Here is a 12,566-nt window from a genome sequence, read left to right as displayed (position 1 = left end):
ACTGTTGCCTTTTGGGGTTCTCTTGCGTGGTTTCCCCCTTTCTCTTATTCCAGGGTTTCCTTCGGTCCTCTATATCCTTCGGTGGCTCCGAAACAACGGTAATAGTACCCTGTTTAACACCGTGATCAATCAATCGTTAAGCCAAGCGCTTCGCACTGTCAAACGTGACTGGGTTAGAGGCCAGGACATGCCCCTGGATCTGGGGTGATAATCCCCAAATATACCTCTCCACCTTCTTCGATTCCGGGTTTACCATACCTGGGCACAAGGCTGACAAATCACTGAACCTGGCCGTGTAAGCGACTAGGTCCGATCCGGTCATCCTTAGGTTCCATAGCTCATGCTCTAACTTTTAGATTTCACCCCTCGGGCAGTATTCTTCCAGCATCAAGATTTTGAGATTTTCCTAAATCATGGCATTAGCAACTGGGAGAGATAGGGCTTTCACATGACCCTTCCACCAAGTGAGGGCTCGATCAGATAAAGTGCAAGCGGCGAACTTGACTTTACTGGTCTCCGGGCATGCACAGATCTCGAAGACCGTTTCGGTCTTCTCGAACCATTGCATAAGTGCAATGACTCCTCCTACCCTGTTGCAAGTCTTTGGCTTCGTATTCGAAAATTCCTTCTATGCGCATTCCCTGATATGACCATGGCCAATGCCATTATTCAAGTGGTTGGTACTGCTTCCAGTTTCACCAGCTTTGTTAGTGTTTATATGCGTAAGAGCAGATGCTACTGCTGCAGTGATAGCAGCTTGTACCATGACAGGATCATATTATGGAGGTGGTGGCGGTGGCGTAGGTTTTGCGTTGTTGACGCGGCGTGCAGATCTGCAAGGCGACATCGCGCTGCCAAAGAAGTAACAATGAAGACAATAAGTCTTTAATGATTGAGAGTCGCGTGTTAATGAGTTAGCTATTTTAAACATTTCATGAATTGGATTTGACCTAAACAAGGTTTTGAGTTTGATTCATAATGAGTTTATGTACAAATAGATAAACTTATGAATTGGAGTGATAGCCAAGAAATTTTACACGCACGCAAATGCGTTATATATATATATATATATATATATATATATATATATATATATATATATATATATATATATATATATATATATATATATCGTGGATACATCGAAATGTTGGGAAAATTTGACCTTATCTACAGGTCTCCAGTACAGAAAGTTAATACTAGGGTCTATACAAAGACCTAAATTATCTCCAAAAGACAGAGTAGAGTAGACTCTACTTGTAAGGGGAATTGTTGTGATTGGTACTTGATTCAGCCCTAGCTTCAGCCAGCTGCTGTTCCGCTTCCCATACGCATCTTTGCAGTGCCACCTGGTTCTGACGAAGATCCTTGGTCCCAGATCGACAGGCATCCAACTCCACCTGTAAAGCGTTAGTACAAGACCTTCCAAAGTCCTGGTCCTCGGTCAGATGACGAAGACGAACTGTGTTGACTCTAGAGTTAGCACGGATCTCCCTGACTTCAGCATCAAGATTTTGAGATTTTCCTAAATCATGGCATTAGCAACTGGGAGAGATAGGGCTTTCACATGGCCCTTCCACCAAGTGAGGGCTCGATCAGATAAAGTGCAAGCGGCGAACTTGACTTTACTGGTCTCCGGGCATGCACAGATCTCGAAGACCGTTTCGGTCTTCTCGAACCATTGCATAAGTGCAATGACTCCTCCTACCCTGTTGCAAGTCTTTGGCTTCGTATTCGAAAATTCCTTCTATGCGCATTCCCTGATATGACCATGGCCAATGCCATTATTCAAGTGGTTGGTACTGCTTCCAGTTTCACCAGCTCTGTTAGTGTTTATATGCGTAAGAGCAGATGCTACTGCTGCAGTGATAGCAGCTTGTACCATGACAGGATCATATTATGGAGGTGGTGGCGGTGGCGTAGGTTTTGCGTTGTTGACGCGGCGTGCAGATCTGCAAGGCGACATCGCGCTGCCAAAGAAGTAATAATGAAGACAATAAGTCTTTAATGATTGAGAGTCGCGTGTTAATGAGTTAGCTATTTTAAACATTTCATGAATTGGATTTGACCTAAACAAGGTTTTGAGTTTGATTCATAATGAGTTTATGTACAAATAGATAAACTTATGAATTGGAGTGATAGCCAAGAAATTTTACACGCACGCAAATGCGTTATATATATATATATATATATATATATATATATATATATATATATATATATATATATATATATATATATATATATATATATATATATATATATATATATATATATATATATATATATCGTGGATACATCGAAATGTTGGGAAAATTTGACCTTATCTACAGGTCTCCAGTACAGAAAGTTAATACTAGGGTCTATACAAAGACCTAAATTATCTCCAAAAGACAAAGTAGAGTAGACTCTACTTGTAAGGGGAATTGTTGTGATTGGTACTTGATTCAGCCCTAGCTTCAGCCAGCTGCTGTTCCGCTTCCCATACGCGTCTTTGCAGTGCCACCTGGTTCTGACGAAGATCCTTGGTCCCAGATCGACAGGCATCCAACTCCACCTGTAAAGCGTTAGTACAAGACTTTCCAAAGTCCTGGTCCTCGGTCAGATGACGAAGACGAACTGTGTTGACTCTAGAGTTAGCACGGATCTCCCTGACTTCAGTTTGAGTTGTAGTTAGCTCTATCATATCATATAACATAACAAACATGTACGAGTATTTTGAGAATCACTTACTTGAGCTTGGCTAATTGCACACACCACACCCCTTTATTTTATTAGAAAATTCTTTCATAGAACATTTATTATATGAAAATCTATCAAACCCTTAGTTTGAGTTCAGACACACCCGAGAGTATCCCCGAATCCCTTAAACCAAGGTTTTGATACCAACTTGTAACATCCCAAAAATCGTAAGGTAAAAATTTCATTTTTATTTCAACTATAAACACCATTTAGCATTTCCAATCATTCAAAAGTATATCAAAGTAAAAATAGTTATCAGAATACAATCACAAAATCATAAAGTTGCAGAAACATGCATGGATGTAGTGCAGTCACATCGGGCCCTTCTCGTTTGTACCGAAAGTACCTGAAACCATAAACATAAGCCATAAGCACAAAGCTTAGTGAGTTCCCCCAAAATACCACATATCATACATACATTGGGCCTTGCTCCACCACCATTGGGCCCCGTCCGGCTTTGGGTCCCGCCCCGCATCGACCCCACCTGGCATCATGCCCCGCCTGACATCGAACCCCGCCCGGAACAGATCTGTCAGTAACATGAGATTGGTCATATCCATTCATACTCATCAGGCCTCGCCTGGCATTGAGCATTGCCCGATATACATACAACACATAAAAAAAAACATGTAAAAATCACTAATATAAATGGCATACAATACCCTCATCAGGCCCCGTCTGGCAGCAGACCCCGTCCGGTTTACATTCACTTATCACACATACAACTAGCATCTTAGTCATAATAAATCATGGACTAACATTGGTGCCTTCAACCCGCAAAGCACAGTGAAAAGACTTACCTCTATCAGAAGATAGCAATCTTACACCCATGTCTGTTGTGTAACGGCTCCTCACCCTCACACTGAACATAATCATCACCAACCCTAGGTGTAAGCATAGGCAAATGCCCGCCCAAATTATCTGGAACAGAAACCACGGGTTCTTGAAACTTTGAAACTAGAACCGGAACCGTCGGGACCAGTTCCAATACCGGATACCCGGTTTCTATTTAAGTTTCATAAAAGTCAATCATTACAAACCATAAAACTAACCGTTTATTATCAATTAAAGAGTATTTGTGAGTGTTTATTAACACAACCATCAAACAGTATGAGAAAGGAAATTTTTAAAAGCCCATCATGTTGAAACCATTGTTGCTTTTCGTATTAAATTTAGAATAGCTGTAGTAATCAATGTGTAATAGTATAACTCATTTTTAATTACAAATTGTTGTGCATATATTCGAAGTCGGAAGAGCCAGTATCATTGTTGTTATGATTTTTTTTTAACACGTGAATAACAAGTGTTGATTATTTAGATACTGTTTTTGATAAATTGAAAATTAAATTTATTATTTAACATTAATATATAAATGAGTTAGTTTATATACAAACCGGTTCCAACGGGTATCCAAGGCAGTGGTTTCGAAAAAATGAGAACCGAAACCAGCGGTTCCAGTTCCGAAAGCGGGTATGCTCTTTCGCTGGTCACCCATAGTCAAGTTTATACTTTTATCAATACAATCGATAAAATCATAATTAAAAGTATTAAATTCTGATGATTATATTGATAAAGCTATGTCGAAACGTAAAAAAATATGCACATACACAAAAATTTGCCCGCAAAATTTAAAAACAATTTACGACGAAACGTCGATGAACTCGAATTTATACCGACACATATCTAATCAAACAAGTAAGTTTTTTTTTAATATAATGAACGAAAGTTTTAAGTTCACTTCGAATATGACGAAACGTTCAGCACCTTTAAATTATAACGACACATACATAAAAATAAACACATAATTTTTTTTAAAAAAAGTTAAAGAACGAAAACTATTATGTAACCCGAATCATAAGTCGGAAATGTACATAAATTAACTAAAAAACATATATATATATATATATATATATATATATATATATATATATATATATATATATATATATTACGCCTAAACGTAGATAAACTTGAGTTTAATATGTTTTTTTTAAGTTAACTAACAAAAGTTATTATGTGACTCGTCTCATACATAAAAAACCTAAATATATTAAACACGAATAGATAAAAAAAAATACATCGAAACATAGACAAAACTCGAATATAATATATTTAAAAGTTAACGAACGAAAATTATTATATGACCCAACTCATATGTAGGAAACGTATATAAAATTAAACAAAAAAACATAATATATATATATATATATATATATATATATATATATATATATATATATATATATATATATATATATATATATATATATATGTAGAAACCTAGGTGAACTCGAATTTAAACCAACATGTGAATAAAAAAAAGTAGGCTTTTAAAATAAATATTAACAAACAAAAATTGTAAATTCAGATCGAAACGTTGACCACCTTGAATTTATACCAACACATATATAAAAATGAGCACCTAAAAAAACTTTGGTTAATGAACAAAAATTATTAAGAAAAATCAAATTATATGTACTACAGGCGATAAACACAAAAGTTTAGAAAATTAAGAGGTGAAAATAACATTTTACAAAGTTAAAAGTAAAAGGAGTTAAAGTGACATTTAAAAAAAAATAAAGTGTGGAAAAGCCTAAGAGTATTAGTTTAAATGGATTGATTAGATCCGATTTAATTAAGTAGTTCCAATTTGATTTCGATTTTCTAAACATGGATTTGAATAGTCCAAATTAAATTCAAATTCAATCCAATCAAACCAAATTTCAATTTGGCCGGGTCAGTTTTTACAATTATATTATCAAGAGGTAGTACATTTAAAAATATATAATGTGAATATTAACCAACTTTATAAAAGAAACTAAAAAAAATGTTTAGTTGTTTATTAAAATTTATAAATAATTATTAAGAGAAACAATAAAAATAATGTAGTTTAATGTATTATATTGGTTGAACTTTCTAATATATTAGAAAAATAATTTAGTAAATTTATAAATGATTAGAGATATATATTAAAAATAAATAATACAAATAATTGTTATTCAATTTTTTTGGACTATTTATAAACCAAACCAATCCAAAATAATAATTTGATTTGCTAAAAGTCAATACAACAATCCAAAGCAAATTATCTAATTAGACAATTCGATTTTATCCAAATAGTGAACATATATAACAAAATTACATAAATGGTCCATATGGTTTAACCATGGTCCCAAACTCAGTCCATACTATCTGAAAAGACCAAATTAACCTCACACTAACAGACGAAAACTAACTGTTTAAGCAAAAAGGAACATTCATGCATGTTTTGAAAACCATAGGGACCATATTCATCAAAAAAATTAACAATGACTGAATTTATGACATTAGGTAAACCATAGGGACCATTTATGTAATTTTATCTTTTTTCTAGTATACAATCAAATGCATTGTTTTTTGAATACGCACAACAGCACCAATTATCAATGAAAGAAAACAATTATAATAGACTCAAGCGTACTTTAGGTGCAATTGGAGCGCTGAACTTCTGGAACATATCAACACCAAAATGCATTGTACTATCAAAGCAATGCATTGATGGTGGCTGACACCACCAAGAAAACGATCTGCCACCACTAAGCTTTCAAAGTAATTCAGGGGTAAAATCGTCCAAAATTGCACCTGGTAATTTTCCTTCCAACAACTTTAGATTAAACCAGAACTTCAGCCAAATGATAATATGAAAATCACTCAAGACCAACCATTTTTAGAACAGGGGTAAAATCGTCCATACGGTTTCTATATCCTCCACCTTCCCTTGATTGAACTGTTTTTTTGTATGTGTTTGTGTGGCTCGTGTTTTTCAATCAATAGATTATAATATAGCATGCATATCAAGTGTTGGATAAAATGCCTCACCTAATTATAAATGAATAAAATGCCTAGACAACAAGATAGATTCATGGAATTACATCTAAAACTAACAAGAATAGCATTAATGGCTAAAAACATTTCAATCTATAACACAAACCAAAAATCAAAAAAAATAATAATAATAAAGAAACATTGGATAAAAAATGCGCGACTTAATGTAGATATGTTTTATCTTCAACTATTTGAACTTGTATTATAAATCTTGGTTATGGGGTGATTACTGATTACTACACCTTAAAGTGGAGCATCTCACCAAGAACTATTTTAAAACTTCACAAAAAAAAAAAAAAAAAGTGTTTAAATTTACGGGTATGAAAGCTTTGAAAATTATTTATCCAAATGAATGCGTGTTTACCCAAATGAATATTGAAATTTCTTTATTGAAAAGCTATTAAAATTCTCAATGTTAAATACCCAAGAATCTTGATTTCAATTAATTAGAAAGTCGTAATAAATCCTTGAATGCCTGTTTGCCCAAATGAATACTAGTATTAAAGAAAAACATCATAATTCAGCTAGCAGATAGCCAATACAGATCCTAAAGCACAAGGGTGCCATGGAAGAACTCAAAGACATGTTACGCTGATTACTGAATTTGAACTATTAAACCCAAGATTCTATATAATCCGAAACGGATATTTACTAGGGAAAAAACCCAACAAATTAACAAATTAACAATAAAAATGGAGAAACCCACATCAAATTTGGGGAAAAATAGTCAATAAAAACTCAGAGAGAGAGTACAAAGTAAATTCATATGTTTCATGCTTCTAGCAAAATTAGATCACTATAAAAGGTGTGTTAGGTTTATATTCAAAAGATGAACAAATATGTACCTTGAGAAAGATAGTAGGGAGGCGGAGCTCTAAATAGAGGTGGAGAACGAGGCGGATCATGGAGGAGCGGAGAAGAGGACGACGCCGGCTTAGGGAGCAGCACAGCGGCGCCGGCTGAGGGACCGGAGGAGCATAGAGAACGTGAGTTGGGAGCACGGGAGAAGTTGGGAAATTGGATTCTTTGAGATTAGTTGAGTCACGGGAGAAAACACTTAACGTCAGATTTAATTTGTGCTGTACGATAGAAATCACAAGACTAATCAGGCCTAGTTTGTTTTTTTTACGAAAGTTTTTTTGAGCATTTTTCCCATCTGTTGGTAGACGTTTTGTAAGGGCATGTCTTCTTCCGTAAACTTGAAAAAAGACAAAAGACATATAATCATTTTCAAAACAAACAGTACCTAAGACCCGCGTCAAATACATGTTACGTTTTTATACATATAAAAAAATACATATAAAGTTATAAAAAATCAACATAATAAATAAAAAAAATAAAGATAAAATAATATAAAAAAAGTTGGTCTTATTGGTTATATTGAAATGTTAAAAAAATACAATGAAATGAATGAATATCTATAATCGTTAATCAGGACGAGTCTATATGTAAGTAATTTTTTTAATTTAACTAAAATTTATGTTGAAAATTTTTAATGACATGGGAACTGATTTTTCCAAGGATTATTGATAGGCTATTATACCCCTCAAGTGTATTTATTAAATGTGAATAATTAATATATGGAGGTGGTTTTTTTACCAATAATATAATGCCATAAATGGTAATATTTAATCTTTCACTTGAATATATCCTTGAATTATATATATATATATATATATATATATATATATATATATATATATATATATATATATATATATATATATATATATATGGGTAAAGTGAATATACCTAACAACCTTATATAAACTTAGGTACCTAACCTCATCAAACTACGTCATTTTGCATTAAATTTTCATTGCAATCATCCAAGGTTCTTAAACTTCATCCCTAAACTTGATTTACTTCAAAAAATTTTGGAAATTCATCATTATATTTCTCCTACATCATTTCATTTGTAGCGGTAGGATATGAAGCCCATCAGGTGGTATTCGATAGAAAGACGTGATGTAAAAGAAAGATATTGGTGAAAGTCCAAAGATTTTGGAAGTAATCAAGTTATGGGGTTGAAGTTTAAGAACATTAGGCAATTACAATGTAAATATGATACAAACCGATATAGAATTATGAAGTTAGGTATCTAAGCTTATATAAAGTTGTTAGGTATATTCACTTTACCATATATATATATATATATATATATATATATATATATATATATATATATATATATATATATATATATATATATATATATATATACATATACTAGTTTATAACCCGTGGGAACCACGGTTATAAAATTAATCAAACTTTTATAGTAAAAACTAAAAATTATTAATAAGTTATTTTAAATAAATTATTAATTTAAGAGATATTTTTTATTAGTTATGTGAAATTATAATCATTGATTCAAATAAATATATAAAATTAATTTTTAATATATTAGATATTTTTTATTTGTGAATTAATGAAAACAATAATTTAAAATTTAAAATTTAAAATAGAATCACATTAATGAGGAGGTCTAATAAATTTAAAATGGAAAACTAATAGATTGACAAGTGGCAACACATTAATTAAAATGTCTAATATGGTGACACATGGCAAAAGAGCTACTCTTTTATTAGTATATATATATATATATATATATATATATATATATATATATATATATATACATACATATATATATATATATATATATATATATATATATATATATATATATATATATATATATACATACATACCAAAATCTATACTATTCAACTTGGTAAATAATGGAGGCTCTGGAGAATATGAAAACTCATGGTGGTATAGATGAGCAAGGATCGACGAAAGTCGAAAGGAGAAAAAACACTCGTATGTGGCCCAACAAATTAGCCGATAACCACCTTCTAGCTATGTATCTAATTTCCATTGATACACCCGTAGACACGAATTGAGAAACACCATCCTTCGAGACGGTGACTGAAGTATATTACGCCTTGAAGGACTATAACAGTTCAAATTTGAAGTTTATCAGATTCATGGGCAGGGGCGAAGTTTCAACATTTGATTTGAGGGGCCGGAAATATAATATGTATAAAAATCGGTGAACAGGGGGGCCATAATCAAAATTTTATATTTTTGGGCATAATATGTATAAAATTAAAGTACAGTGGCTAATTCTAACAAAAAAAATCAGGCAAGCTTCGCCCTTGTTCATAATGAGATGGAGAAAAAGCTAGATCAAATCAAATGTTGTGACGCAACGTGGAAAGTTAATATTTCCAGATTCCAACGTCAACCTTTGATGCGTAAGAACCCAACTCCTCCTATGCCTACCTCCTCGCATCGGTTTCCCGATTGGCTATGTCGCAGGTCACATGGATCACAAGTCTTATGCCGACACCATCAAAGGCTTTACCAGCAACCTACCATCTACAACTCTGAGCCAATTAATTCGTCTCAAGACCATACCTGCAAGGGTCTCATGAGTACTACAGACATCAACTATCTTTGGTGAAGCCCTTATCATTGACCCTCTGGGCACCCTCATATTCCCTACTGTCAGAAGGATTTTAAGATGTGGAGTTATCTTACCCTGGTGGTTTATATGTACTATCACTCTCCCGACGCAAAAGGATTCCTACATAACCAGAACATTTGGAAAAAATGGATCAAATGGGTCAATCCAAGTGACCAATGTGAGTTACGTTTTGTAAGAATTGCATGGTTAAATTTTTTTGGTCTGCCACTTCAAGCACTTGATGTAGTTATCTATGCCACCATTGCAAACCAATTTGGAAGAATCGTTACCCCCATGGATGATGTCGAAAACGTTTTTAACATATCACACGACAAGATAGGTTTCTTACCTCCTCAAGGAAGATGATAAACGGGGAAATCCAAATCATCGTTGGATTTAAAACATACAGGGTGGGTGTCATCGAAGTATTGGAGGACTTTTACAGTTGTACCCTTTCAAACTCAGTCCACCTTCATGGTGTAATTAATTTGAAAAAAAAATCAATATGATTATCAAAGTAAAGTAAATCTCAAATTTGGTTGAGTTCCAAGTTGCGTGGCAGCGTACGTGCTTTATGGCCTTAATTTATTGTGAAATTCACTTCCATATATTAATTATTCATATACTTATCAAACTAAATGTGTTTAGGGATAAAATAGTCTATCCATTAATTATTCAGTGGAAGAATCAAAATAAACCTTGGAAAATCAGCTCCCTAGTGACATACCTTTAAAAAAGATTTAGGACCTACCTTACCTATAAAATCTTTGAATTTCTATAGAAATTTTCTAAAGAAAAATTAGTAAACCATATGGTTTCTTATTCTAGACTCGCCACTGTTGGTACTTCAAAAATATTTTATTATATGGAACACCATATCTAAAAAAGAAACAAACATGTCATAAAAAATTAAATAAATTAAAAAACAAAGCTAGAATGATAATGAAGTTCCAAATTAAAAAACTATAAATAAAAAAATTATACCAACAGTTGTAATCAAAACTAACCTCATGTAATGTTGTAATGCATTACATGAAGGATATTGTGTTGATCTCTATTTTTTTTGTTAACAATAAAATTATCTTTCCTGCAAGCAGAGTTTATAAACAACATCTAAAAATTAAACGAATAAATAAAAAATATTTCAAAAACATATTATAAGAAAAAATTAACATGTAAGGTCATAAAAGGAAAATGATTTCAAAATACATATCATTTACTAAGTAACAAATAGTAAAATTTGACAAAAAAAATATAACATTAGCATAAGGTAGTAAAGTGGTTTCGTTGATTTGTAATTATGTGACCATACAACAGAATATATATATATATATATATATATATATATATATATATATTACAAAGGATAAAAGGCATGTCTTGTCTATACAGCTTCCATATTTATTCATAGTTTGGTCTAGGCTAAACATAAATGTGCATTTGAAGAGTAACTTGTCTTTTAATCATAATTAAACAGAAAGCTTTACTTTTCTACTGGTAGCAACATAACAATAGTTTCTTATTCTTGAACCAAAAAAACAATTACCATCTCTTTATTTTTTAACCTTTTGACAGTTGTTTGGATTAACAGCAAGCATCCTTCTGTGACAAAATCTTTTTATCCAATGAATATTACAATTTCAACCCTTGACAGCAACTTGTAATTTTTTATTTAACTTCAAGTATCAAATAAAAACTTACTACATTTGATCAAGTCATTTACTATTTTTATCAGTCCTCCCTATCTAATGAGAACTTCACTACATAAGCCATTAATACAAAAAATGATAAATCATGTTTAAAACTCATAAAATTTGAAAAGAATCGGGTCTGCCACTTTATAAAGCGTAATCATAAAAAAATATATATTATAATTTATAAAACTTATGAAGAGAGAAAAATTTTAAAAATGCGGCATTGATCTGCATTAATTTTGCTTAAAATAAATCTTCGATTTAAAACAATTTGCAAAAGTTTTTTCTTTTATTAAGATTATGTTTTGATGCTTACCTTTTTCAGCATGAGAACCCTATCTTGCAACCCATTCATTGCTCTATCATTCTCATGTTCATCAATTTCATGGGAGGGGTAAGAAGATAAGGCTCTAATACCATCATCTTCAATTTCATCAAAAGATAATATATGTTTCCACGTACATCTCTGCATTCAAACAATGTTAGTAAACAACCAACGCATGCTTAACCAAGACTTTGCTAATTTGAATAATATAAGATCAAATTGATGAAAAAATGATAGAATTCTTGTGAGTTGTGATATCATAGAAAGTGATGTGACTACCAATGTGACACTATTTGTTTTCTAAATGTTTGCAATCTGCAATAACATATGACATGGTATACTTGCATAAGACCCATTTTGTTTAAATCTTCAATCTAGAAACTAAAGCATGTTGATTATTGAACTTATCTTGGGAAACTAAGATTTAATCAAGATGTGGATGGACAGGTAAGAAGTTGTAATAAAA

The 12,566-nt window shown here is 32.3% G+C and overlaps 1 protein-coding gene across 11 annotated transcripts; it reads right to left on the bottom strand.

Annotated features, from left to right (window-relative positions):
• Positions 1–2,910: 2,910 nt before the first annotated feature.
• LOC111884930 (uncharacterized) lies at positions 2,911–7,934 on the bottom strand. 11 transcript variants are annotated; one of them, XM_042901053.2, is made up of 6 exons: positions 6,444–7,925; positions 6,203–6,363; positions 3,543–3,663; positions 3,400–3,451; positions 3,161–3,271; positions 2,911–3,088 (listed from the first exon to the last, which is right to left on the bottom strand). In XM_042901053.2, the coding sequence occupies exons 2-6, from the start codon at positions 6,275–6,277 to the stop codon at positions 2,998–3,000; spliced, it is 450 nt and encodes a 149-aa protein (XP_042756987.1). In that variant the 5' UTR covers positions 6,278–6,363; positions 6,444–7,925; the 3' UTR covers positions 2,911–2,997. The 11 variants fall into 11 exon arrangements, 6 of the variants coding, with proteins under 6 accessions (XP_042756987.1, XP_042756988.1, XP_023736996.1 ...); XM_042901054.2 differs by having other exon boundaries at positions 6,203–6,385; positions 7,452–7,925; XM_023881228.3 differs by having other exon boundaries at positions 7,452–7,924.
• Between the last annotated feature and the right edge of the window lie 4,632 nt (positions 7,935–12,566).

The sequence above is a fragment of the Lactuca sativa genome, chromosome 4 (genome assembly GCF_002870075.4).
Source record: "Lactuca sativa cultivar Salinas chromosome 4, Lsat_Salinas_v11, whole genome shotgun sequence".
Lineage (NCBI taxonomy): Eukaryota > Viridiplantae > Streptophyta > Magnoliopsida > Asterales > Asteraceae > Lactuca > Lactuca sativa.
This window is presented reverse-complemented; position numbering and strand designations above follow the sequence as displayed.